This window comes from Lissotriton vulgaris, chromosome 2_1 (genome assembly GCF_964263255.1).
Source record: "Lissotriton vulgaris chromosome 2_1, aLisVul1.2, whole genome shotgun sequence".
NCBI classification, from domain to species: domain Eukaryota; kingdom Metazoa; phylum Chordata; class Amphibia; order Caudata; family Salamandridae; genus Lissotriton; species Lissotriton vulgaris.
This window is the reverse complement of record NC_141687.1, coordinates 158,044,433-158,070,797: the sequence shown is the minus strand read 5'-3', so window position 1 is coordinate 158,070,797 and position 26,365 is coordinate 158,044,433. Positions and strand designations below refer to the sequence as shown.

The window sequence follows — 26,365 nt, the reverse complement described above, 5'->3', positions numbered from 1 at the left end:
GTGTGCAAGCGTGCCTGTCTTGTCCAGCCTCAACCTTCGCGTTGCCAGGCAGTTGTTGGCAATTAAATTGCAAAATAGTCTGTCTCATTTCTCTCTGCTTACTTTACCTCATGTCTTCTACCTTAACCCTCTCTCCTCTATGTACCTCACCTCTCTATCTCAGCTCTTTCCATTTCACCTTGGTCTACCTCACTTCAATCTTAATATACCTCACTCCACTCATCTCACTCTACCTATCTCTCATGACCGAGGCCTTCGCCTGTGCACACATCTATACTACCACTCTCAACCCCGCCTATCTGTCTCATTCCTCCCTGTACCTCACTGCTCTGTTTTCATCTCACCTCCCTGTATGTTTCCTCCATCTACTTCACTTCTAACGCAAACATGTATCTATATTCACCTCTCCTGTCTATCTGTAATGCCTCTACTACCTTATTTCTCTATTTAGCCCCTCCTCTACCTCACCTCTCTATCTTATATATCTCCCACTACTTCCCCTTTTTTTTTTAACTCTACCGCTCTTTCTCTCTCACTCCTCCACCTTCCTCTATTCACCTTCCTTTTCTCCCAACTTCACATAGCTATCCACCACTGTAAAATCATTAATATTTGTAATTTTTAGCAGTGAAAAAATGTTGGCACTACCAGAGTGTGCAATATGTACTCTGGGTTTCTAACAGTAACTAGCCCTGGTAAAACTATAATCCTTGAAAGGACCAGTAGAGGCTGCTATAGCCGGTGGAATGAGCAGACAAGACAGATCTAGTATTGCACCCTGCCATGACTTTCTATAAGACTTTCTATAATTCTGCATGATCACATCCTAGAATGCAAACAGGGTTTAAAATCCATTTAACTACAACGCAGATGGGTTAGGATGAGGATTTGCTATAGCACGGATCTACGCAATAAGAATTCACATTGAGATTCAGCCCTGAGTGCAGAGATTTCGCCACAGCAGCGTGGTCTCCATCGCAAGTGTGGAGGCCCTTTGAGAATCTGGCCCAGAATGTGCAAATATTCTTGCCCAGGGGTTTGAAAGTCATTTCGTAGCAGTCTGCAGAAGAGTGAGGTCCTTGCAAGAATCAGTGGTTCATGAGATGAAAATTGACTTATCTTAGAAAAATAAGGATATTACTCATAAGCACACGAAACGCATAGCACAAAAGGAGTCGAAGAGGGGAGCATGAGGTGTGAGGGCTTGCAGTGATGCGGTCTCGTATTTAAAAAAAAAAAGAGCTTGGATGGGATTATTGGACCAGAAAGATTCCAGATTAGCGGAGGTAGGTTGGTCAGGACAGTTGTGGTCAGCCTCACTGCTAGACTAGGGGATCAGGTAACTATGTCGTATCTCTGTCACATAAGCAGAGAAACACCACAGCTGTACCATGGAGCACCAACCAAAGGTGAACCAGTCCCAGAACCAACTACTCTGCTTTTGGGAAACATGATGTAGGCGCAAGTTGAGCACTCCGGTTTAGAAAGTACTGTACTACTATTAGAAAGCAACGTTAGGCGAGATTTAGATCTATGGTGGGGAAACTAAAATATATAGTATAATGTACATAAAAAATAAAAAAAGGTGACCATCAGCTGAATTTCAAAATACCCAAGTGATAATATGCAGTGAGATTTAGCAATCCATCAGGGTACAGACTTTGTAGTGTGACTGGATGACACCACAGCTAGAAATACTGTCAGATGTGTGTGCCAGGTCGCCTTTTCCTACCATCACTACACAAATATGTGAATTAAACATTCCTTATAAATACAACATACAAGCTTCCTGTGTCTTATAACCAATGTGCCAACATATTTAGACTCACCTTTGTAATATGGCATTAGGTCCAGGAAAGACTGTCTAACTTTCTCCCCGGTGAGCGGCTGAACTTCTTCCAGGCTCTCCAGCAGTGGTCCGATGGAGTAAAATTGGGCCTCCTTATAAACTGCCTTTGCGCGTTCTCTTGTAGGCAAGTCTCCACATCGGAGGTAGTTTAGCACATCTCTAAGCCACGTAGAAAACAAAAATATCTTTTAAAACACATCTAACAAAATATTTGCCAATGATATTTGCACGCGGCATTCAAGTTCAACATTTAAAAGAAAGTGCAAGAAAGTATAGGCAATCCAAATCACAAATATTTTGCCCAAAGCTTGACAGTGGCAGACAAATCGCGTCATTCATCTGGACTCATAAGGAATATGGGCCAGAGGTGCTAAGAGATTTTGCAGTCACAAATCCTGAGCAAAAATCACAAGGTTTGTGACTGCAAATTTCCTTTTCCCTTATGTACTTACCACATTAAAAAATTTCTGAATCACAAAATGGGTTAGTGCCCCACACTTGGAAGCGGTATGAAAGCAGTGTTCCTTTCAAACTGCAGGACAGTAGAGCATTTACCAATGGTTTATGTCTGCAGCTCTGTTAGCAAACCTTTAAACAGTTACAGACTCCCAAGCTGGACCCTGTCCCCTTTGCAGCCTCCATGGTCGTAGTAGTTGATCCAGTAAACCACTTCCTGCTCCCAGTTTTCCTAAACTGAAAACCTTTTTTACTCCCATCCGAACTGGTTCCTTTAATGAACACGAGCTGCTTTAATCACAGGGATGGAGGCCTGCTGTAGCTTGCAGGTCACCATTCCTGTGATTTCAGCAAATAAATGTTAATTAAGCAGGTTAGTCTGTGATCCCCCTGCAACATGTCAATTTGCGAACCAACCTGTTTGTATAGAAGTTGGTTGACAAAATCCGATTTGATTAGCAAAACGTTGGTGCGTATTTTGCAACCGTTTTTTGACAATCTAATTTTAATCCATTTGGCTTTGTGATTGCTAAATATAATAGGACAGTCTCGTTACCATAGAGAGCTGTAGCAGGATCCTATTTACAAGGCTAGTAAAAAACACAGGGTAAATCATTATTCAGTATTTAGCTTTCAGTGTGATTTGGAGTGGAGGAATTACATTTTGCTCCAGTGCATATTACATAACTTTTTTGAACCAAGGGAAAAATTGAAGAATGGGTTGTCGAAACATTCCTAAACATTAATATACCTTTATTGGTCTCCAATTAAATTTCAAAAACTCATAATATAATTTATTTAAAGAAGATTGATATACTGATAAGCAAAAATACCTCTCAAGTACCAGAGAGGCAAAAAAACCAATTAAGAATAAAAACCGGCTGTACAACACAGAATTACCTACATTGAGTTAAACCTGAAAATATAAACAATTTATAACAAATCCTATTTAAAAAAGGTTACCAATTCTGCGCAAAATAAATATAGCGCTTATAATGGTAACAATCCAACACGGTTAAGACCCAAGAGGCAAAGTCCAGGGATTCAGGAGCAATCTAATTATGAGCTATTTGTAATCTAGCAATAGTGTGTGCAATATTTTGAATTGGGGAAGACAATTTGTCCTGTATGTCATCTAAAAAAACTCAGCTCCATTATTTATTTGTTTATTAATACCCGTTTATAAATATGCCCACATTTCCAGGTAAATAATAACATTGACGCCGAGGGACCCGATCTAGGTTCCGGCAGAGGACTCACATTGATCAATTTGATCACGAGAGCCCCTCCCCCCCCCCCCACGCCCCGATTCTCTGGAACCGAAAACTATAGCGAAGATTTTTCTCGCTAACCAGTGAGTGTCTGTAAGTATACAGACCCTTTTACTTTCACTTTTCCACACACCTTAGCGCGTGTGTAGGAGACTATCACCCGTGGCACCTCTTTTTTGCCACTCACTTCACCTTCTGGTCCTGACGAAAGTCCCACATAATCTCTACAGGGACTGAAACATGTAGACCACCAACACATAGACAACCTATATAAAAAAAATGTTTTAATGGTTACATCACATATTTTAATTTACCCTGGGCCGTCAAGAATAAACTCATAGGTAAGGATTCCCAGAGGTATATTTTAACATCCACCTTCATCCACATCACACTGTTGCACGACACCTGCTCCGCTGTAGTCAGGCGTTGAAGCACAACCAGGCAGCATTCGGCTGCCTGGTTGGACCCCGATGATGAAGCATGACACCAACCAGGTTGGTGTGTGAGGGGTTTATTAAAAAAGACTAACTAAGTTCAGCCACTAGGCTATCTGCCAAAAGTGACCAAGTGACCAAACACAGTGGGCCAGTCCACATTGATTATACAAATAATAACATTTGCCATTAGTCAACGTTCAGCAAATATAGTGTAATGCATTTACATAGAACTCAACGAATTTCTCCATACTGTTTGTGGCCCAGACGATACCTCTATTGCCTGTAAATTCATGCAAAGGAACGAGAAAAAAAATAACACATACTCCAAAGTACTTCAATCTCCGTATTAAACTGATTCCAAGGGGAAGATAATATGAAATAGGCAAGAAAAAATTGGATAAATTTTTTTAAATAAGTTTAGATCCCTGATCATACATACATGTTGTCTACCGATGGGAATGGCACATTTTAAATAAAGACAACTGTCATATTTACAAATTTCCTCTAAAATTTGACTCATACTTGCCAAAATGTAAAGGCAAAAATGAGAAATTCACAAACCCTTGTTAATTCCTTAGAAATAATTGTGTGATGGAGTTTCTGAACAATCCTTTTAAAAATATATCCTTGATGCAAATACGGTTTATTTAATTCCCCATTACAAAAGAATCAACATTGGTCCAATTGGATTGTTCTGCTTTGATACAGTGCAAGGTTTCTGGAAGACGACCCTTGATGACACACAACAAAACCCTGGATGCACACAAGAGGATGTTATCTACAAGATAAATGCCACCTACTGATTAGGCGTCTATGCCTCTGAACTACCTTTCCCCTTATCTTACGCCATATTTTAACTCCTTTAAGGCAATTTTCATGACAAGCTATTGTCATGCCTGGTGGCCTATTATTTTTAGTTCGTTTTGGTTGATGGCACTGGTGGAAAATTCTTTGGTTTATGGGTAAGTTGCTCATCTTTCAATCCCATGTTGTTGAAGGAGAGAGGTAGCATTTGAAAGTAATACAAGTGAGGTGATCCTATTTGGTAAGCGGTTTACGTGGTATTGTAGTGGAAAGTGGTTTACGTGGTGTTGTGGCTGTAAGCTGTTTACATGCTGTTGTGGTGGGTTGCTTTTTCCTTTCTGGAGTCTGCTTTTACGCATACTGTGTCACCTGGGTCCTCTCCGCAGAAGCGAGCTTGGACAAGGAGTCGTGGGGAACCTAGTTATCCTCCGAGATCATGCATTCATGAAGGAAACAATTGGGAAGATCGGGTACATAAATAATGACTTGAAAGTTTCTTAAACAAGTGTCTATTCGATAATGCTTTGTAAATTTGGCAGCTTTATATCTACTTTTTCTTATTTGTACATCTTCAAAAGCTCTTCAGCTCATTTCGCTCAACTGCAATCAAAACCTGTGGTTCTTTCTAATATGAAATGCCTTTCTTGTTTTCTATGCTTTTCAGTTTTATGCAGAAGTTAGCATCATAACTACCCTATCAGGTATTCCTTAGTCACTACCTGTCATTGCAGGCAGCTCTTCAGCTGAATGCCACCGTGAACAGTTCAGTCTTGGGCTGTTTCCTCAACTGTTGGTGGTTGAGGTCTACCCTCAGATAGGGTTTAAGGTATTGCATCGGCTAGATGTCCCGCAGTAATCCGCTCCCACGCTTTTTGCTTAAAGGCCCAATGGTGGATCAGGGGTAAAATAGCCAAATGTAGATTCCTTCAGGACTGAAGAGCAGGATTGTGCATATAGCCCTAGCCTGTGAACCAGTACCTCTTATGGATCATTCAAAGAGATTTGGTTTTTATTATTGACTCTATTGGGAATTAATTGAGCACTTTCATATCTGATGTTACAAGTCTGTTACTGTGTTGTAGTTGCAGACTGGAAGCTTGATTCTGCTGCCTTTGCAGTCTGTCATTAAACCATTATGTTGCACTAATTCAGATGCCTGCAAGGGCCCATTTCAACACCACAGGCTAGCTGGGATGTAGCACCAGAAAGATTTTTCTAAGCTGTTGTATTCACAATATCCTTGATATGAGGTGCAAACAATAACTCAGTCTATTATAATTCCCACATCTTTGGCTTTCTTTAATGTCATTGAGGGTGTCCTCCGTCTTTTAGGGGAGTCAAAAGAAATCTTTCAGAAACTCACCTTCCCAGAATTATCACTTTTGCTCAATTCAGGCCAATTTAGGACTTTCCAGTCATCCAATGGTATATGTGGCGTAAGCATTGGCTTCAGGTTGAAAGTGTGCTTGATGCAACTCCAATGCAACAGTTAGCGGCAGCACAAAGATAATGAAAAGAGTGAGGCAGAGGATACCTATGAAACCTCACATAGCATCCTCCAGCACATGTGCACTTGCTAGCTTCAATTAAGGGGGAAATAGTGGATTTATTCTATGGCTGCAATGCACAATTGTATTGTTTTTTTATTCTTTCATGCAGGCTAGCATAAGGCAGATTGAAATAGGATCCCTTCTACTCAACTCAAAGAGAATTTATCAGTAGGTCAATTCTTATACACAAGACAGAACTGCTCAGTTTGAGGGATTTCAAAATAGAAGCAACATTAAAACAAAAACTATTCTAAACCCCTGATAAGGAACTTGCTAGACCGTTTGCAACCTAAGAAACAAAAGAGGCAGGAACAATACCCACTATAGGATCTCCCAGCAGCAAAAAGGTAATTTCCCATGTGGGCAGTATTCTGTATGCACATACACAGCACACAAAAACACAATTAATCTTGGCCTGCAATACCCCTGAAAACAGAGGTTTCATACAAATTGTAACTCGAGCTATGTAATCTGCAGGAGTACATGCCCCTGTGGTCTAAGGTATATAGGCATGACAAGCAGGAGAATACGAATGAGGAATATAGACCATCGGAACGCCATCAGATGTCACCGTAGCATAACAAGAATGGCAAATCAGTTTGTCTGTAGGCCAAAGTGAAACAGACATAAAATGGACAATAATAGAAAAAGTGACAGCAAACAATCCGGATTCTAACTGAGAGTGAACAGAGATGGGGTTACAGACTAAACGCTCACATACATGGACTAAACAAGGAGATTTCATATAACCTGATCAATTCACTACAAACAGAATGAAAGGACAATAGGAAAAACATTCAGTTCCCTAAAGGCACTATTTTCATGACGGGGATGGGGCATTGTTGAGATAATGAATAAACACATGGGGCTTGGTTTTCTATGGGGGCGCACAAGAAAAAAGTACAGAAAATTTGTCACTGTGTATGTAGAAAAGTTCTTTATTCGTTATTTATTCATTCTTTTAAAAGTAGTCACCGTGCAAATTACAACCAAATTTTGGCTGATTTGGTTGTAAATTGCTGGCTGATTTGGTTGTAAATTGCACGGTGACTACTTTTAAAAGAATGAATAAATAACGAATAAAGAACTTTTCTACATACACAGTGACAACTTTTCTGGACTTTTTTCTTGTGCGCCCCATAGAAAACCAAACAAAGTATCTTTGATCTGGCAAGCACAGCGACGCCAATTAGCAGCTGACGTCGGGGTTTGCGGCACAAAACTTTACAAACTTTTTGGAACTGGGTTCTAGGTGCGGCATCGTAGGGTCCGCTGCTACAATCTTTGTGCTCAAACACATGGGGCTTGATCAACAAGACCGGAAAAGCCAAATAAGTTATAATTAACAACTTTTAATCATTTTGATCATTCTAATTATTGCAATCTCCAAAATCTTATCAATAATTTGCATGGAAGAGAAGGTACGCTACCTTTAAAATTTGGTGGATGGGCAATCTATGGTAAGTGCAAACAGATAATAAAACCAAAGAGTAGCCTGTGTAGAGAGCAGGTCGGGAAACAACTACATTTCCCATCAAGCTAGCAGGTGACGGGATGCCGAAATATCACCGCCTCCTGAAGTACGCTGCGGTACTTGACTCCTCTCCCCACTACAGAAGTTCCACATGCGAGGACACACTCTTAAATACAGCATGTAACAAACACCTAAATACCGGCATTGGTGGAGCGGTGGATAGTATAGCACTGTACCCTTGACGTGTTAAGAGACCACGCTTTTGCAGTATTTGAAAGCATGACAAAATTATGAGGTAACACAGTAATTATAATTCTCCTTTTTGATTATCAGTGTTACTACAGGGATAGGCTCCACCAGCCCGTATATGGTGTGACTGTACACCTGTAAGGGTAAGGAATAGAGCAGACTGTGTAAAGGCCATCTACACCTTTCACATTTGCAGTGGAGTGTGTATATATATATATATATATATATATATATATATATATATATATATATATATATATATATATATATATCTATACTACTGTTATAAAGAGAGAACTGTGTCCTTTGAGCCAGGTAAACTTCAAAAGTACACCACCAATCCAAACACCCAATACATGTTTGAAAACGTCAGGGCATGCAGAAGGACATAGGCTATATACATTTAAAAAATAAACGTTATTTAGAAAATTTATATTAAAAAAAAAAGTAGTCCCTCCAAAGTAGCGCCGGCCGCGACGTGCGTGCTCACGTCAGGAGCACTGGGAGGAGCAGCGTCCGAGGAGCGGCGGACATGGCGCGGGGGAGGAGCGGTGACCTGAGGAGCAGCGGACAGCCAGCGGCGGTGCGAGCAGCGGAGAGGCGGACATGGTGCGGGGGAGGAGTGGCGGCAGACAGGCGGTGAGGAGCAGAGAGACGAGGAGCGGTAAACTGAGGAGCGGCAAACTGAGGAACGGCGGATCAGGTAACCCTCCGGGGACAATGTTGGGGCAAGTGGGTGTCGGGCAGCGGTGAGGAGCAGAGAGGCGAGGAGCGGTAAACTGAGGAGCGGCGGATCAGTTAAGCCTCCGTGGACAATGTCGGGGCAGGCGGGTGTCGGAAAAAAGCAGAGGATGTGGATCGGCTGAGGAAAGTTCACAAGATGCACAGATACTCCTGCTACCATTTGGGGTTACTGCAACACGCTGTAGTATGTCGGGCCAGGCGGGGGACGAGATGTTGGGATGCACAGATACTCCTGCTACCATTTGGGGTTACTGCAACACGCTTTAATAATGAATAGATGCATGTGTGTCTTTATGGAGCACAGAGGCGAAAGTCAGAGTCTCGGGGGCATAACAATCACCACCTCATCTGTCTTCCCATTCACTGTCAGAATCTACTTGGTAGTAGACCCCACCACAAAGACAGGTGAACGCACCTTACACTGGGGTAGCCGGGGCAGGCGGGGGACGGGGCGGGCGGGGGCACGGGCTGCTGGGCAATGTCGGGGCAGGAGGGGGTAGGGGAAGCCTGAATGCTCCCGGACAAGGTCGGGACGGGCTACTAGTATATATATATATATAGTTTGCAGTGCAACCCACATCGCTACACAAGATTGCAAGATGTGTATGTTCAAGTATTGTCTCATTCCCAAATGCAAGAGGCTTTTACTTGAGACATTCTTGCATTTAGCAAGTGTGTCATGGCATGGAATATGTGATACATGTTTTCATCTGCTGGCTTCTGAATCCTTAGTGGACATGATGACAATAGGCATTACTATATTCTCTACTTACCGGAAGACAGGCAAGTAGGGCTGTTTAAGATCCCTGCATGTAGTGTGTTGTCCAATGTACAACATCGTCCTTAAAATATAAGGCTAACACAATCCTGACAGTAGTAATATTTAAATACACATATCGGCCATTGAGAGTCCAGTCCTGATAAAAGCCACGGACCGTAAAAGGTCAACAGAATGGGCTGGAACATGTCGACAAAGAAGTAGGGTACAGGGGTTGTAAACTCCCCCACCAATACACAGCCAAGAAGTGAATTTGTAACTATACAAAAGGCACCCAGTAATAAAGAGAAACTGGGGCGTCCTTTAGGAATTTTAAAATCACTAATGCTCCTTGAAATACAATTGAGCCCACCCTTTTTCATAGGGACCATCAGGTGAGTCCCGATTATGAAGCAGGGTAGTAATAGGATGTGTGAGGCTTCCTAACAAAAACATTTAGAATCTCTCCTTCTTAAAACAGTGCCAAGGCTTGATCGAGGGGGTGGTAAGATACATTGGTGTTTTGCAGCTATAGGAGGCAGTATCCTGAATTCCCCCCGAAAAACAGAAAAACCTCTCTCCCCCCCACAGACAGTCTGGGTTAAGTGATAACATATTATTATAGGCTCCTGAAACATCAAGCGATATGTTCACTTGCTCCATGCAAAATCTTCTCTAATGTTCAGAAAAGTGGGCTCTGTTTTCCTCAAAGACATGAATCCTAATTACAGTTGGTGAAGAAAGTGATTGTACTTCAAATTTTCTTGCAAATTACATTAATTCTCTCTCCTAGAATTTGCTGGGATTAGGCAGATTAGACCTTGTTTGGTAAGTAAAACTCTTGTATTTTTGGGTTCTCCACATGACATTTTTTCTTTGTACAATCATATTTTTGAGTGAGATGGACATTTCACCTTAGAGAAGGTGCGTTTCGAATGCTTGTGATATTGGTTGTAAGTGCTGGGAATTGTCGGTTCATGAAAACTGCACCATGTGACCTCTGGCAGGTCTGATGCTTTGATTTCTTTGATAGATCTGGCACATGTCCCAGCCCACAGAAAGGCATTGGTAAATGGCCATTGTAATATGGCTGTCGGTGTCTGATAGACACCTCCACCATATGCACCTTTTCCGCTCCGGTCGCAAGGCAACCGGGGCAGAAAGCGGCGGATGGTCTTTCCATCCGCCGCGGACCCCCCAGCCATGTTAATATGGCGGGGGGTCATTCCGGCATGGATGGTGGGCAGATCGCCCCTGGCAGGCCAGCGGTGGCTACCGCCTGCCTGGCGGGAGCGATCCGCCCGCCCGCCATCCTAATGGGCCCCTTAGTCTCAAGGTAGCAATTTTGGCCAGGCTTAAGTTGCTAAAAGTAGTCGACAGATGAGCCTACAGCCTTTCCCTCCAAAATCAATGGCTTCGGCTGGTTCTATCCCACTTTGGTGAGACCTTCCCGGATACAGCCAGCTGACTTGCTCCACAGAGAGATTCTGACTTTCATTTTGCAGACTGAGTTCAAAGGGAAAGTCCTCGACTTGGCTGTCCCACATTCCAACTCCACAGCTTGCAGCACCAGGATATCCTAACATAACCATTGCCTAGCCATTGCTGCGATTTACTTTGTAGCAGTTCCCCAGCTCTATTTCCTGATCTAAGGATCCATTGCAGGTGACCTCAAACTGAACCTAGGTCTTGGTCTACCACAACAATAGACTGTAATTGGTGCTTAACACTTTTTCGTGCTACTTTCACTTAAAATTAAAAACATAATTTCTCTGGTTCTCTAAATGGATTTTTGTTGTTTAGGTGTCAATTTGTTTATTTGTAGTTACTCCATTTGTCTTGGTGTAATTTTGTTTATTTTTATTTACTCTATTTTTCTTATTTGGTTTAATATTTTTGTTCTTTGGTGTTTTGACATTATTATTACTGTAGAACTGGTTTACACATTGCCCTAATTAGGACTGGCTGATCAGTTCCCTAGCTACAAGAGGTTTGAGCATAGATTCATCTAGTAACTTTTGGGTTCACCCTAATGAAATAGAGTTATTATTTTCTGCATTGAGCGACTTCCCACACCAAATAATATTCAATTTCCTACAAGGGCATTTTCTAACGTGTAAAAAATTGGGACATGTAGTCCTCTTAAAGACTACAGCCCTCCCAAGCAGAGATAATGGTGGCCATGTCCACCTCGTTACCTCACTCCTAAAGTGATCACTAGCTCCACTAAATTCTGTTAACAGAACCGATCTTTGTCTCTGGTCATGTATATCGCCAAGTATCTGAAACTATAAGCCTCAATCATGAAGGAGAATAGCTCCTGTTCTGACTCGATTGCCTGTCATTACCAACAAATATGTTAGACGTGTCTCAATTGCAAATCATGAGAACTATTTATAGATCCTAAACATCTTAAGGAGTCTACTTATTGCCCTTTTGTTGTCTGTCACGTAATAATATTCTATCTTTCCATTCTGGGCTCCATCTCACACTGTTAACCAAGGTGTACTTATCCAAGAGCCAATGGGTTCCAGAGTAAGGGCATAAGGAAATGATGATATGGTACATTCCTACACTCGTCAATTTATTTAAATTTTTATTTTAAAGGTTTTATATAGTGCTGGCTAGACCCAGAGGTATTCCGAGCGCTTTACATGAGCTTCAGACCATAATTGCAGGCTACATCGTTACAAAGGTTATACAGTCATTTGAGCCTGGCAACATAGTGACAAGTACGGTCGCGACAAACCAAAAGGGCATATACGTAAGGGAAAAAGCAGGCCAGGGGAGAGATTCTGGGGAGGGGGTAAGAGCAGGGGAAGTAGACAGGGAATGGAGGAGGGAAAGAGGAGGGGAGGGTGAGAGACCCAGCATGGAAAGAGGAGGGGGAGGGTGACGGGGACACAAAACGGTAGACGAGCCAGAGCGGTGTCCAAAATCCAGTTAGCTGTGATCCCAGGGGAAGTGGTGTCATTTCCCCATCTCTGTTGCGAGAGGCTCCCTATACGCAGTGGACTCTCTCAGAGGGGTCTGGGAGACTCCAAGGCCTACATACTGGATCCTTCCCCAAAAAGGGGAGAGGGAGTGTTTTGGCAAGGGATGACATACCATACCTCAACTGTGAGTGGCTGCCTAGGCGCTATGGACTCTTTCAGCGGGTTCGCTGAGACTCCAGAGTTTAAATATTGGATCTTTCCCCAACAAGGGGAGAAGGAGTGCTTAGTCATAGGGCATAAAAGGACAGGGGGCTAGGCGGTGTAGCGGGCAAGGGGAAAGATTCAGGTGAGAGGGGATAGGAGCAAAGGAAGTAAGACAAAGCAAGAAAGAGTGCTTAATGGGAACAGATAGATAGATAGTAGACAAGGAAAAAGCAGAGTTACAGAAATATGGTGAGGTGGGTGGGCGAGACAGGGAGACGTGGAGAAAAAAATGGACTCCACTGTCAGGATGGAGATCAGGAGTACTCATAGATTGTCTAATATGTGGGGGGGGAAGACACCATGGTCAGAATGAATTCCAGATGCCATCTTGAGGTCAGGTACAGTCCTGGTAGGAAGATTTAAGCTGGGGGGGAGGGGTCTAAGGACTCTTGGAAGGCAAGACACTTGATAAGGATCACACGTTAGGCTTTCTACAGAGAGCATCTCCACAGTGGAGCCACCATCTCAGGTATCAGTGAACAGGTCAGTCCAGGCAGATCTGACTCTTGCACATCCAAAGGAGATTGTTTATATTGCTAAATCTTTGCTGATGGTGGGTTGTGCTTCCATGGTTTCTGAATTAATATTCATCAACTGATAGCCTACTTCAGACGTTATATTTGCCCAGCCTGATTCTATCCAAGTGCATCAATAATGGAGGCGCAGGGTCCGGAGCCTCTCCCTCTGTTCTCGCCTCGGTGTTGATGAGCAGGGACCCCAGAGGGGGGGACACTTCAGAATCACTTTCGTGATCATTATGAAAATGCTGCAGCACTGGCGGCCATGTTATCAGGCACATCCAATTGATCCTTCTTTGGGTGAGGACCCATGCGAGCTAGTAGCTCTCTCCAGGCCAGTGATGTCTCCGTTCTGAATATGAGCTCCACATGGCCTCTCCTTCTTTCCCTCTCACTTACTTGTAGTGTGGAAAGTAGTGCTGGCTGCCCTGCGCCGCCAGCCCCCTCGTTTCAGCTCTCTCGTAGGCCGATGTCAGGGGTCTCCAGCCGCGTTGTAGTTCTCCCCGCTCCCGAAGAGGGTGCTCTGATGTAGGCTCCCCTATTCGGCAGTGGGTCTCTTAGCGGCCGACATAGTCAGCGGGGATCTCCGCTCCTCAGGAGGAGGCGGCCACCATAGGTCTCGATCAGTAGACCACCCCGCTTTGTCCTCACCTAGGGCTGAAGCGTGTACCTCTGCTTCACTCCCCTTTGGGCTGAGTTTTATTTTATTTTAATGTTTTTAATTTTTTTCCTTCTTTTCTTGTTAATTATCCCCCTTTGTTCAGTCCATTTTTTGAGGCCTTAGAGAGGGGGGTCTTTGAGACTCGCAAAACGCAGGGTTTCCCACCCGGGCTCGTGGGCGTCAGCACCCGTCTCCAGTTAACAGTGTGCCAGGCCAGGCCTCACCTGTTACTGCACATAGTTCGATTGCGCTGTATGGTCCTGATCTCTCTGTGTTTCGTATCATCACCATGGGATCCTTGGAAAGCAATTCTATCCAAGTAGGCATCTTGGGACCTTGGCCGATCCTTCCACTAAGTCAATCACTTTTTTTGTATCATTGGTTCTGTCCTCTATTTTAAACAAGTGTCACCAAGGTGAACCCAATTCGAACTTCACAGCTCACAGCACCATATAACCCTAACATAACATAACCATTGCCTAGCCATTGCTCCATTGCTAGAAGTAAGTTAGACGGGGGATCCACTGGATTTATTAAATGCTATCAATTGTCACCATCCAGCATCTTGAGCCTCTATTGTGACTGGCGGGCCATCCCACTGTGCTCTGAGGAGCCCCTGTGAATCGCCCAGGTATCTGTACCAGTTTAGCCGTCCTCAATAGTTTTAGAAAGCAAAACTGAACATGTTTAGGGAGGATTAATAAAGGTGACCGGTCCTAACTGGCCAGCTGGGTCTTCTCCAGAGAGGGAAATCCTCCTTCCTTTTGTATCCCTGTAGCAGCAACAGGGGCCAGTGAAATTGGCACTTGGAAGAGTTGTTCAGGTACCAGCAGAGTGAGAAACCCTTAAGCCTTCTTACCCCAGCAGTCAGCAGAATCCTCTTTCTTCTTCCAGGTGTTCTTCCGGGTCCAGGAATTTCCTTACTTGCACAGTTCAGGCTAATTGAGTGGATATTGACTCTGGCTTCCCTATCGAAAAAGGAGAATGTCATGAAATGCTGAGACACATATGAGAGTGTTTTGCATTTAATTATTTATATGTAGGATTTATCTTTTTCTTCTTTGTGTTTGCACCTTTTTAGTTTGTGGGTTATTGATGGGTGGTCTGTGAACAGTATGGGGTACATCTGTTAATTGTATTTTGTTAATATTGGAGTTTTTTTGTACTGGAATTTAATATTTGATGAAATAATTTGTTTTTTAAATAGGGAGGTATGGCCCCCACGTAAATTTTTCTCAAGTTGAGAGGGGTATTTTGTCCCGTCTATTGCCTATGCCACCATGAAGGTTTGCCTAGAGGGACGCTGGGTCCATGCTAAATGTCTTGCAGACCTAGTTGAATTCCTCCTGCTTCTTGTTTTTATTTTCTGCCTGGCATAGGGGTAGCTTTTTCTCTATTGAAAGGGGTTGAACAACATAGGATATTTGGGAGAAGAATGGTGATTAATAAACAATCTGTAAACATAGTATTAAATGACAGTATCCTAGCTTGGTATCACTTCTGAATTCTAATTCTGGCTGTTGCATGTGTGCAAAGATACAGCCCCCTTGCCATCCTTAATTTGAATGGATTCATGCTTGTTCTACTTTTGTTTTCTTTAAAAACAGAGACAAGTTTTTGTTTGTGAGTGGGGTGTACGTTTACACTCATATGATTTAAACAATTTTTTTCCAGTAAACAAAAAAGGTTCTTTTTAAAAAGGTGCATGAAAAATGAGTTGGCATGGCCCAATGATTCTCGATTAAGATCAATTAATGATGATTACTTGAGGAGCCAAAGGAGGTGATTGGGGGAGCTTTCTTTCAACTCCTCTGTTCTGGGTGTGCAGTGTCAAGACAGAGTCCAGGATCACACTCCTGTTTGGACCTGAGAGTGACTGACTGCTTGAATGCTGCAGACTGCTTGGTGAATGAGCCGAGAATCTGCTTTTAGAACTGTAACATTTGTTTTGTGCCTGTTAAATTTAAGGAAAACCGAGTGACATCTTAAGTTATGATTCGGTGATATACATTCAGTTTTGAACATTCTTGTGATTTTTATACTCAATGTCTTTATTTATAGCCAGCAGCTAATTCTACAATAAATACCCAGCAGGGCAGAGATTATTAGCATCAAGTTTAGATTATTTTGGTTCTATTCATGGCTATACAAATTATGGCCAAGATTCAAGGATTCAGTTATTTCAGATTTTTATATTGTGCAGAAATAGAAAATGTAGGCACCACGCTCCAGCAAAATATGCCCTCGTTTTCAAATACAATAGACTTTCAGCCGGCTGAAAGAAGTCCCTTGCTAGACACCAAAGCAAGACACCAACGTGCAGACTTTTGACAACGTTTAACACGTCCTATGCGGGAAACCTAAGAATGTGCACATTTGACATGAGCAATGGGGGCTGTTTGGCTTTTCCAACCTACTTGCAAGAGGGCATCTTCCAGGGGCTGCTCTAGGCTCATGGTGGTCCTGGGTAGGGAGCGTAGGTAGGGGGCCCTGGAAGAGGGGGTCCGGGCGGGGCGGAGCACGGAGGCCAGTGAAGAGGGGGGGGGGGGGTCAGGGTGTTTGGAAGAGGAACAGAGCCACCAAATCTCTGCTAGGGGCCGCCACACAAATATGTATCCATCCTCAGAGGATTATTATATTAAGGATATATATTGGCGGGGTGGCCCCTGGGATTTGGTGGCCCTGTGCAGGTGCACAGCTTGCACATGCCTAAGGCCGCCCCTGCATCTCCAAACCCACAAGGAGCACTATCGGCAACCAACTCCAAGAATTGCTGGGGTTGAAATAAGCCACAGAAGTATCATTCAGTTGAATTTATTTTTGGTGAAGTGTAACACGTTATTGTGTGCCAAGCTCCAGTCTCAGTAGTTATTTTTCATTATTAGGTTGATTAGAGGTTTGAGTGTAGTCATAAGATATGGAAAATCCACACCAGTGTACCTCTGACACATTAAGTGTGAGGGTTTTTGTCTTGTTCTCTTGTACCAAGTGCACGTATTTATTCTTGCTGGCTGCTGAGATTAGTATTTGAAGAATTCGAGATTCGTTTTGAGGAACCAAAGTCTCACTCTACGAAAGACAGATGTTAGACCTTCACTTTTGCAGCTGCCGAGTCGCAGGACAGGGCCATTAGTGGCATTCTTGGATGGACTTCGCATTTATTAGCCTATCATTGCTGAAGCGGAGTGAAACTGGAGGTCTGCAGTGAACACACAAGACATTCTTAGAGTACTTCCACCTCAACGATACCGTAAAGTGGAGTTCTTTAATTATTTTTTTATTAAACAGTTAGACAAAGAAAACTGTAGTTACAGTAAACCTTTCAATGCAGAAGGTAAAGACAGCAGCATCAACTGCAAAAATCCCATGAGGATAGCAACATATCTGCATTGGAATGACCTCGCTACAATTCAAAGATCAGTGGTAAGATCCATACCATCGGGATCACAAAACATCATCAGTAGTACCACCCTGGGGCTCCCGCCTATAAGCATTCCACTTTCCCCAAATTCCATTCCATTCATTCGTGCAACTTCTTCCCACATATACCACTCTCAAAGCAAAGCATGCACCAATCCATGTCTGTCTTCCAATCCCCCAAACTCGGGCTCAATTCAGATCTCCTCATGCAAGTTATATTTTGCTTGGCTACCATTAGTCGCAATGTGAGACAGAGTCGGTCTATTTGATTGAGGAGGCACCATTTGCCCGATAGTGCAGATCACTCCCCACCACTTCATTAAAGGCAAGCCAGTATTCTCCCCATGTAATGTTGAAGCGCGGGGCAGCTCCACAGCATAAGAAAAAGTTCCCTCTAGATCACACTTGCTAGGACACCAAGCTTGATCTGTTTTGCCCATTTTAACTAGGGCAGTACATGCATGGTAGCTGCAATGAAGAATTTTCCATTGTACCAATTGAAATCTGGACTCCCTTGGCGAGGCCAGGGTTTCAGGCCACTCTCCCTCCTCCAGATCCCCCACGTTTCGCACCCAACTCCCCTGCAGCTTTGTCAGAGGATCAGGAGAGTTACTGACCAATTTACTATAGGTGAGCGTTTCAGCATGTAGAAATTCAACAACCCATAATTACGTAGAGAGAACTCAGGGAGGTCTACCCACCTCAGAATTACTCCATAGGGCATGTGGCCAATTTGAGAATAGCGGATGGTCTCAGTGGGGGCCAGTTTGTACTCTGTAACTCTGAAAACGGTATCACAACGCCCTGCCTCCATAGATCACCCACCTTAGACAGACCAATTAAGTTCCATTTGTCAAAGCCTCTTTGTGTAGATATGGTGCCTAACTTCGCTGTCCCACAAGGGAGTAGTCTGCGTGGTCTTATCCCTCCACCCCATATTGTGAAGTGCGGCGAGCCAGAGAGCTAATGTGGTAGGGCTAAGCGATGGCACGGAACAAACCCCAATAGATGGCTAAGATGACCTCCAGGTCTCATGTTATCTCTATCCATTCTGAATGCCGGCTCCCCCTCCAGGATATGGACCCTGTGGTTAATGGCCCTCAGTTGTGCCACCCAGTAATACTTTTTTTAATTTCAGGGAGGGCTATACCACCATCAAACCAACTCGGAGTCAACTTCTGCAGGGCAACACTTGGGGGGCCACCATCCAAGTGAAGGGTACGCACCTCACTGTCTTTGGCCTGAAACTAAGACGAAGGAACAAGATATGGCGTGTTATGGAGTGCATACAAGAATCAGGACATGGCCATCATCATGATGAGGGCAGCCCTCCACAAAAAGGACAGGGGCAAAGCCCTCCAAAGCCAGACGTCTACTCTCAGTTAGGCGGCTCCAGATTATGTGCATAAAAAACCTTCTGATTAGTGTGACGAAAATTCTCAGGTATCGAAAACCACTTGTTACCACCTGGGCCTCACAACCGGTTGGCAATGCTTGAGCTGTTCCGCCTAGTACATATTTCAGTGATTTATGCCAAATGATAGTGTAGCCCGAGTACCTTCGGTATAATGAGAACACATGGATAATTTGGTCAAAGGAATTGGCGGGATTAGCAACATTCAGCAGAAAATCCTCCTCATAGAGTGAGATTCTGTCCTCTCACTCCACAGTCTATTTCAGCCCTCAGATCATAGAGTCAGTTCTTACCCAGGCTACCATTGGCTCTAACACTAGGGCGAAGATTAGGGGGAAGAGGGCAACCCCGCCTCGTGCTCCACCGCAATGAAAAGAGTGTGGATGTGCCCTCAATCAAGAGCAAGTGGATCGGAGTATAAGAGCTGAATCCATGAGAGGAAACCTGGGCCAAACTCAAGCTACTCCAAAACCGCATAAATAAAGGGCTACTCTACCGTGTCGAAAGCCATACGCGCATTTATGGACAATATGATGGCATCCTCCAGGATTCAGTCAGGAGTTCTTTATTTTTAAACCCAAGGTGTATGGATAATGTGTTACATATTGTGATTCTGGATACAACTTCTGCTGGTGGTAGCTTGCATTTACCATGCATTGAGATCTGCCTCGGAGATCTAACTTGCCCCACTAAGTATTGCTCATACGTCATCAGTGGTGTGTTGATGTACTTTCCTGTCTTTATTTCGTGGATGGACAGCCTCATATCAATGCATATTCAGATCTGTCAAATCAATTTGGCCTTGCAGGTGACCACAGTGGAGAAATCCATGAATGGAACATGCACTCTTTTTTAACTGTTGTTTTACTTGGGTCAATGTGCAGTTTGATGGGCATGTGAAGTCATGACTGAATAAATTACAAGTTGATCAACGGCTTCTGATTGTCAGAACATGGACTCTGTGGCAATGAACAATTCAGGGCTGATGATGGTGAACAAGGTAGAGAATGACCTCAATATGACAGAGCGACCAACAACTGGGAAAGTTTTACAAAAGAAAATCTGAAGGACAGCCTAGTGATCTGGGGCGAGCACTGTTGTGAAAAACTGACTTATTTCCATGATACTCATGCTGAGGATGCAATATGAAAATGGACTGTGAGAGTAGCATATTGTAGACAGTGTGGTATATGCTGAGATCTCATAGTGGGTAACTGCAACTAAGTAGTGCTGAAACATTGATCTGTCATGCATGAACACCTTTCCCTGTGTCCTCTGCAGCCCTCCAGGCAATCTCCACAATGGTCTTTATAATGTTGTCGATACCAGTTTCAACTTGCCATTGGTACAGTCGCCTGCAAATCCTGGACAGGAAACAACAGCTTGCCAGTGCATGTGAACACAGGTACTACTTAACGCCGATTGGTGGAATATTCAATAGCCCTGATGAAGTTCCCTTGTGGTAGTACTGGGAACGAAACACGGTGGCTGTGTGCAGTTTTTATGGATGGACTAAATAAAAGAAGCACTTTTTTGAACTACTGCTCACGTGTCTAACTGCTACGAGTGCACCTTCCACATTCTTTTGTAAAACTGTGAATGTGACTCGGGTGCAGGAAGTGTGTTGCACCACCTGGTTACTAATTGTACATGTGGGTTGGTTGAACTGGACCCTGGTCTGTCGTTTGTTCTTCTTGTGGTACCTGAGTATCTTCACACTTACTCGCATAGTATAGTTGCTACCTTACCATTAACAGAGTTCAAACATTCAGAGAAAGAGTAAGACACTTGTGGATTTCCCACATCAGGGTGGGAGGAGGTGCCTCTACCCTTCCTGGATGAATTACATCCTGTGAGTGAGAGGTACTTTATAAACAGATGTTTATGTGATCCAAATATGGCTGCATTTGCATCCTGCTATCCAGATTTCCCTGGTTCGGTATGCTTACAGTCTACATATAATATATATGCCCTGAATCGCCAGGAACATATCCAGCTTTTTAGGAAGGCTTCTTTATCTGGTGAGGCGCATAATGGAGGATTTGCTGGTCCTGGAAAAATAATGGTGTGCCATAAAGGAGGCACTATGATTATTTTACATAATTCCTGTGCAGGCTAGTGCCAGCCGACCCTCAAATGTAATAAAGCCACAGGGGTAGGTGTATTCTACATCAGGTAAGGAACCAAGGCTATATTACTAAAAACTATGTGAGGTAGCAAAATGCATAGATATAGAAAATTGCTCTGGTTTGAGATGCACAATCAACCCATACCTATCAGCCAAAACATTTGTGTATATATTATTTACACATGTATAAACATGAATAGGCATGTGTTCTTTAAAACATCAAGAAATGTACACAACCACAAGCAAGGGCTTGGGGTTCTTATACGCACCCAAAGTAGGTCCCGTCCCGGTCAATGAAGTACCTCCCCTCGGCATCTGTTGGAATGTAATGTCTTCCGCTAAACATGGCCGCCAGCATTGTGTCTTCATAGCGCTTCAGTGTCGACAGCCTGGTAGTGAAATACATACCGCCCACATTAAGTGGAATGACTTCAGGGAACTGTAGAAGTAAACACATTAATAAATATGCTGGCATGCTGTAGACCTAGGAGGTGCCACGTTCATGGGGGTGCATAGTAGTTACATGGCTGTTATCTTTTTTCTCCTCCAGTAATACCATGATAGGAATTATTTTTGACTAAGCAGTTCTGTTGTTAGAACTGTCAGCAGCTGTACAGGAACACGTCTCATTTATAATGTAATGTAGCATGCCAACCCACAAGTTCTCCTTTCAAACTAACCAAATGTGTGTTGAGGACATTCATAGTAGACAATCTAATACAGCAATTTAGTGTTATTCAAACCACGATCTTCTTTCAAATTTTGAAAGCTCGGGCTCTCAAAATCGATGTATTACTCACATAACTCCCATTCCAGAGCTCGAATACAAGAACCCTTACAAGTATCTGCCCGCATCTGCCATCGGCCATGCATTTTTCTCGACTTCCCATCAGAGATGTTCTTAGAATGTGCAGGTACCAGCTCCACCTCTGGGCTGCCAAAGCCTTCCATGCTCTACAGAGTTGTGCACTCTCCCCGACAGCTGGGTGCTTTCTGGCTTTGTAGCATTCTACATTCAAACACCTTACTCTTGGCTGTGTGGACACTGATTTTTCCCCCACTTCCTTGCCTCAGGTTTCTTAACACTCATTTACCTGAACACTGTTTCCCTTTCTTCTGTGGCTCTTCATCTAGGATAGTGAGACCTAAAACTGCTATAAGGTCAGTGCCTGACCTGTAAAGGGACTCTGCATCATTTCATAGACACCTGGGTGGTAGTGATCAGCCTAACATGGGAACAGAGACATCAGTGACTTCCCCCATCATGACACAGCCCCTTCTCCTGAATTCAGTGTTGAACCTTCCTGAAGAAAGCTCTATTTGGTCTCACCACTATCTAGGTAGAAGATGAAAGGGAGCGGACGTAAGGTGTAAACCGCATTGTCTTGCTTTGGAATGAAAAAGGGAGCTCCTAAACGTCTCTTATTACCCTCAATGTTAAGCTTCATAGGAATAGCCAATGTTATCAATCCAGGTGCCCTTTTTAAATAAAAAAAAGTGATAGATCACACAGACTATAAAACCATAAGCTGATAATTATAAAATAAAAAAATAACCACGAGAAAGAATCTACCACCTGTTACGGGGTTAGAAATTCCTAAATTCCGTGAATTTCAATTCCCCCCCCTCGTAGACTTTGGTTAAATTGGAATTCTAAAGCCATCCCTACCATTTTTGGAGGTAAATGCTCGATTGCAGTGTTGGGTCCATGGCAATATAGTTGGTAGGTACAAATGTCTGTATAGTCTTAAGTGGTACAGTGTGTGTGTCAGAGTGTTCATTGTGGTAGTCTACATTTCTGTGGTCTTGATTTTCACAAGTATAGTTCCCCAGTTTCAAAGGACTACGCCCAGAGTCCAAAAATTCTACATTTTGAGAGATGCAAGAAAGAGTCCATCCATCTTCTTTGAGCCCTTGTTTTGGTCAGTCTAAGAATATTCTAGCAGTATAATGATATCAGATGAAGCTTTTGACTATGCGGACTGTGTTCCATTACTGTATTTCTGCAATGCGTTGCTCATTGGTAAGTGGTGCTAATGAGTCTTCACGAAAAAAAACAATATTTAACTTGTAGGCTTTTATATAGAAATACATTTAAAAGGGTGCACACAGAAGTCTTTGAAAGATACAGTGTTTAATAAAAAGAGGCACAATGCCCCCATGGGGACTAGGGAATTCATGATATGGGGTGGTATATACTCAGTTTTCTTTGCAGGAAACCTTTCTTAGAAAGCAGTTGCTTCTATATATAAATATATGAAGCTAAACTGACATTTATAGTAGATAAAAACTATCTCATCCACAGTGTTAACCCATTTTCCTGCATGTTACAATATTATATTTAGTCTCTAAATTTGCATTGCACCATAAGTGTTGTACATGTCTTAAAACATTGTTGCCACTAGAATTAGAAAGTATTTTGGTCCAACTATTACTTAGGCACATTTTTTTCTTCTTTGTTAATTCCAGACAACATCTTTGGAGCTCTTTCAGAAGTCCTTGGCACAACTAAAGGCATGGGAAAATCACACATCATAAAACAGGGTTCAAAGGCCTGATTTAGAGTTTGGTGGATGGAGTACCCTGCCCAACAAACCCTAGGTCCACCTGCGTCATTTAGAGGCTCAGGGCCTTAAGTATCCGTCCACAGAGACTCCGTTTGCTCAGTCTACAAAATACTTTTTCCGATGGCTTAACAAAATAGGGCCGTCAGAGGAAGGACATTACAACAGCTTGCCCTATTTAGGGTGGACAGTGGAATGTATTTTTCTTCCGGTCAACACAAAGAAAAAACTAGGATGAACCCCACACCTTGAAGAAAACTCCCGGGTATGGAGGTCATTTTTGGAAAACAAAAGAAAGTTTAAACTTTGGGGGATATCCACTAAAACCAACCATCCACTAAACTTTTAGTACATTGAAAGAAACCTCTGAGATGGCGGTTCCATACAGCATACAGAGATGATGACTGGGTCGGTGTTCAACTCTAAATCTAAGGGGCGGGTACCACCGAAATGGCAGACGTACTGTCCTCTGCTATCTCGGTGGATACTACTCTGTCTGCCAAACGCTAGCTCAGGCCCAAAGCCTTTTGACCATGAACACTTAGTCAGACTTCGTGTCTGTGTCTAAAATTGTGTCTGTTTGAGGCTCTTTTCATTCCCTATACCCTTGTGTGAGTTCATGTGGTTAGGAAGATGGGTATAAATGCATACCACTAAAGTGTAACTTACCAAGCACACCCAACAAGACAACAAGTTCCACAAGAAAAGTGATGATCTTATACTGTCCGAAGTACTTAAATAGTATCCAGAAGGCATCAAAATGCACATGATCAAAGTTACAAAACGTTTTCCTCCACTTTGTCATCTGAAGGAGAATTATGGGTTTCAGAAATCTGCAAGCAATATCGCTTAATGTATCAAATTTGAGGTGTGTCACTTTCTAAGGCCTATAATCAATATTACAACATTGGAATGTGAAGCACTCCATTGCAGACAATGGAGTGCTCCGTGCCTCTACGGGCCGGTAAAGGCCCGCAGAGCAACATTCCAATGTTGTTTAAACAAAGGCCTCTTGAACCCCTAGGGGATTTCAATCCCCTCGGGCTCCGAGAAGCCTTTGTTTAATTTGTTAAAACATTCTGCCATCTAGTGGCAGAATGTTCTAATAGCATTCTAGCTCTTCTTAGCTGGGCTATACCGCCTATTAAAGTCCCGCTCCCTTGTTAAAGGCCCGAGCTGAACACTGAAGCGGGCCTTTAATAGCTGGTATAGCCTGCTACGGCGGGCTATAAGGCTATATTAGTCACAATGCATTAATGGAAGCAAATTACAGAGACTATCAATAATGTGTTATTCCATAGACATCAAAATACCAATTATTACAGGACAAATAACTCATTTTTTATGTCAAGATGAAAAAAGCAATGTAATAAATGTGTCTATTTTGACAAATGGCTTTGTTAATCACAAACAGCTTAGTGACTATAAGGTTTACAGAAAATAGCATTTATCTATAAATAAAATGAAGCAATACAGCTAACAAAGTAATGTATTTGCAAACTTTTGAGACTAAATATCATCTCATCAAGTTGTGTGCAAATGAAGCTTTGAAGCAAACATACACAACTATTTTTTCAACAAATATTATGTCTACCCAATCCGCTGATATTTTATTATTAGGGCTTCTGTTTTCATGGTATTTATTTTTTAACATTTCCGTCTGTATTCATCCATATTTATTTTTTGGCTATCTTATTGGTAGTTATCCATATTTATTTTGTGTTTTGAGAATAAACAGAGTTGTAAAATGGCATATTTCCACATTTATTTAACTGATAAACATGCACTCCTACGCTCATCCATGTTGCGTTTTTTCTAATTAGGCTGCCAAATATGGCAAAATGTTATATCCTAAGGTAAATTTTAGCATTACACTACAACTAATATATATTAACATATGCATATATTTAAAAAAATCTCAACCTGTTTTTTTTTCTTACCTCCCCATGCGGTCTATGTACTCATCTGTTGTCCTGGAATTTACGAAAGATAGCATGGAGAGTCACTCACTAGTAGCACAATTTTCTGTATTTTTCTGCATTTAAACATAAATACAGACAGGGAACATGACAATATTTACAGATGGCAGTGGTGGAATAGCTGGTCGCCCAGGCAAACAATGATCGAAGGTACTTTACTTTAATAAGACCCACAGAAATTGCTGTTTGGCTTTATCTCATACTATTTTTAAATAAAGAAGTCTTACCTTGGGCTACAAGCACCGCATGTCTTATATACTTTTCACCACGGGTTATTCTTGGTCTATTTGCACTCTTCCTTGGTTATACAATCTTTTCACAAGCTATTTTAACATGTTGATCCTGTGATCTTCATGTTTTTTTTTCTTTTTTATCAATCGAATTGTGTCTTTTCCGGTTTCCTTTGATAGTTTGAGATATTATGGATATGAACAATGTAAATGATTTTTCTCATGGCATTATTTGCAGCCTTGAAAAGGTTTCCATGAAACGAAACACGTGTTGGCTGCCGGTTCAATGCTTAGAAGAAAGAGTGCTACATCAAATTGTTTCATTCTGACTATATGTTATTGTTTTTTAACTTTGGCCAATACTCCTATTAAATTGATACGGTAAGAACGCTATTGATGTCCTGCTGGTACTTTGAATTTTCTTATGGGAACAACTCTATGAATTAATATAAAATTGAATTAGAGTGGCGAGGTTTATCTCTGTTTGATTATTAGAGACAGGGAACATATTGTTTTTAGCCTGTATCTATACTAATATAATAAAGAGAGAGCCCAAACCTTTGAGGTGGGTAATCTCAGGAACCACAGCACCAATCGCAACACCCAATACAGCGTTGGAAAAGGCAGTTGCAGCAGAAGGACATAGGCTATGCAGACGCC

General features: G+C 42.6%; 1 protein-coding gene across 2 annotated transcripts in view; it reads right to left on the bottom strand.

Moving 5' to 3' along the window:
• KCTD7 (potassium channel tetramerization domain containing 7) overlaps positions 1-26,365 on the bottom strand; it is a 143,987-nt gene that overhangs the window by 70,742 nt on the left and 46,880 nt on the right. Inside the window, exons 2-3 of one of the 2 annotated variants that reach the window (XM_086954626.1) lie at positions 21,202-21,371; positions 1,830-2,008 (exon numbers count right to left, since the gene is read on the bottom strand). In XM_086954626.1, the coding sequence (XP_086810752.1) occupies positions 1,830-2,008; positions 21,202-21,371 (349 nt within the window). The remainder of the gene's footprint in view (positions 1-1,829; positions 2,009-21,201; positions 21,372-26,365) is intronic. The other variant, XM_086954627.1, reaches the window with a different exon arrangement.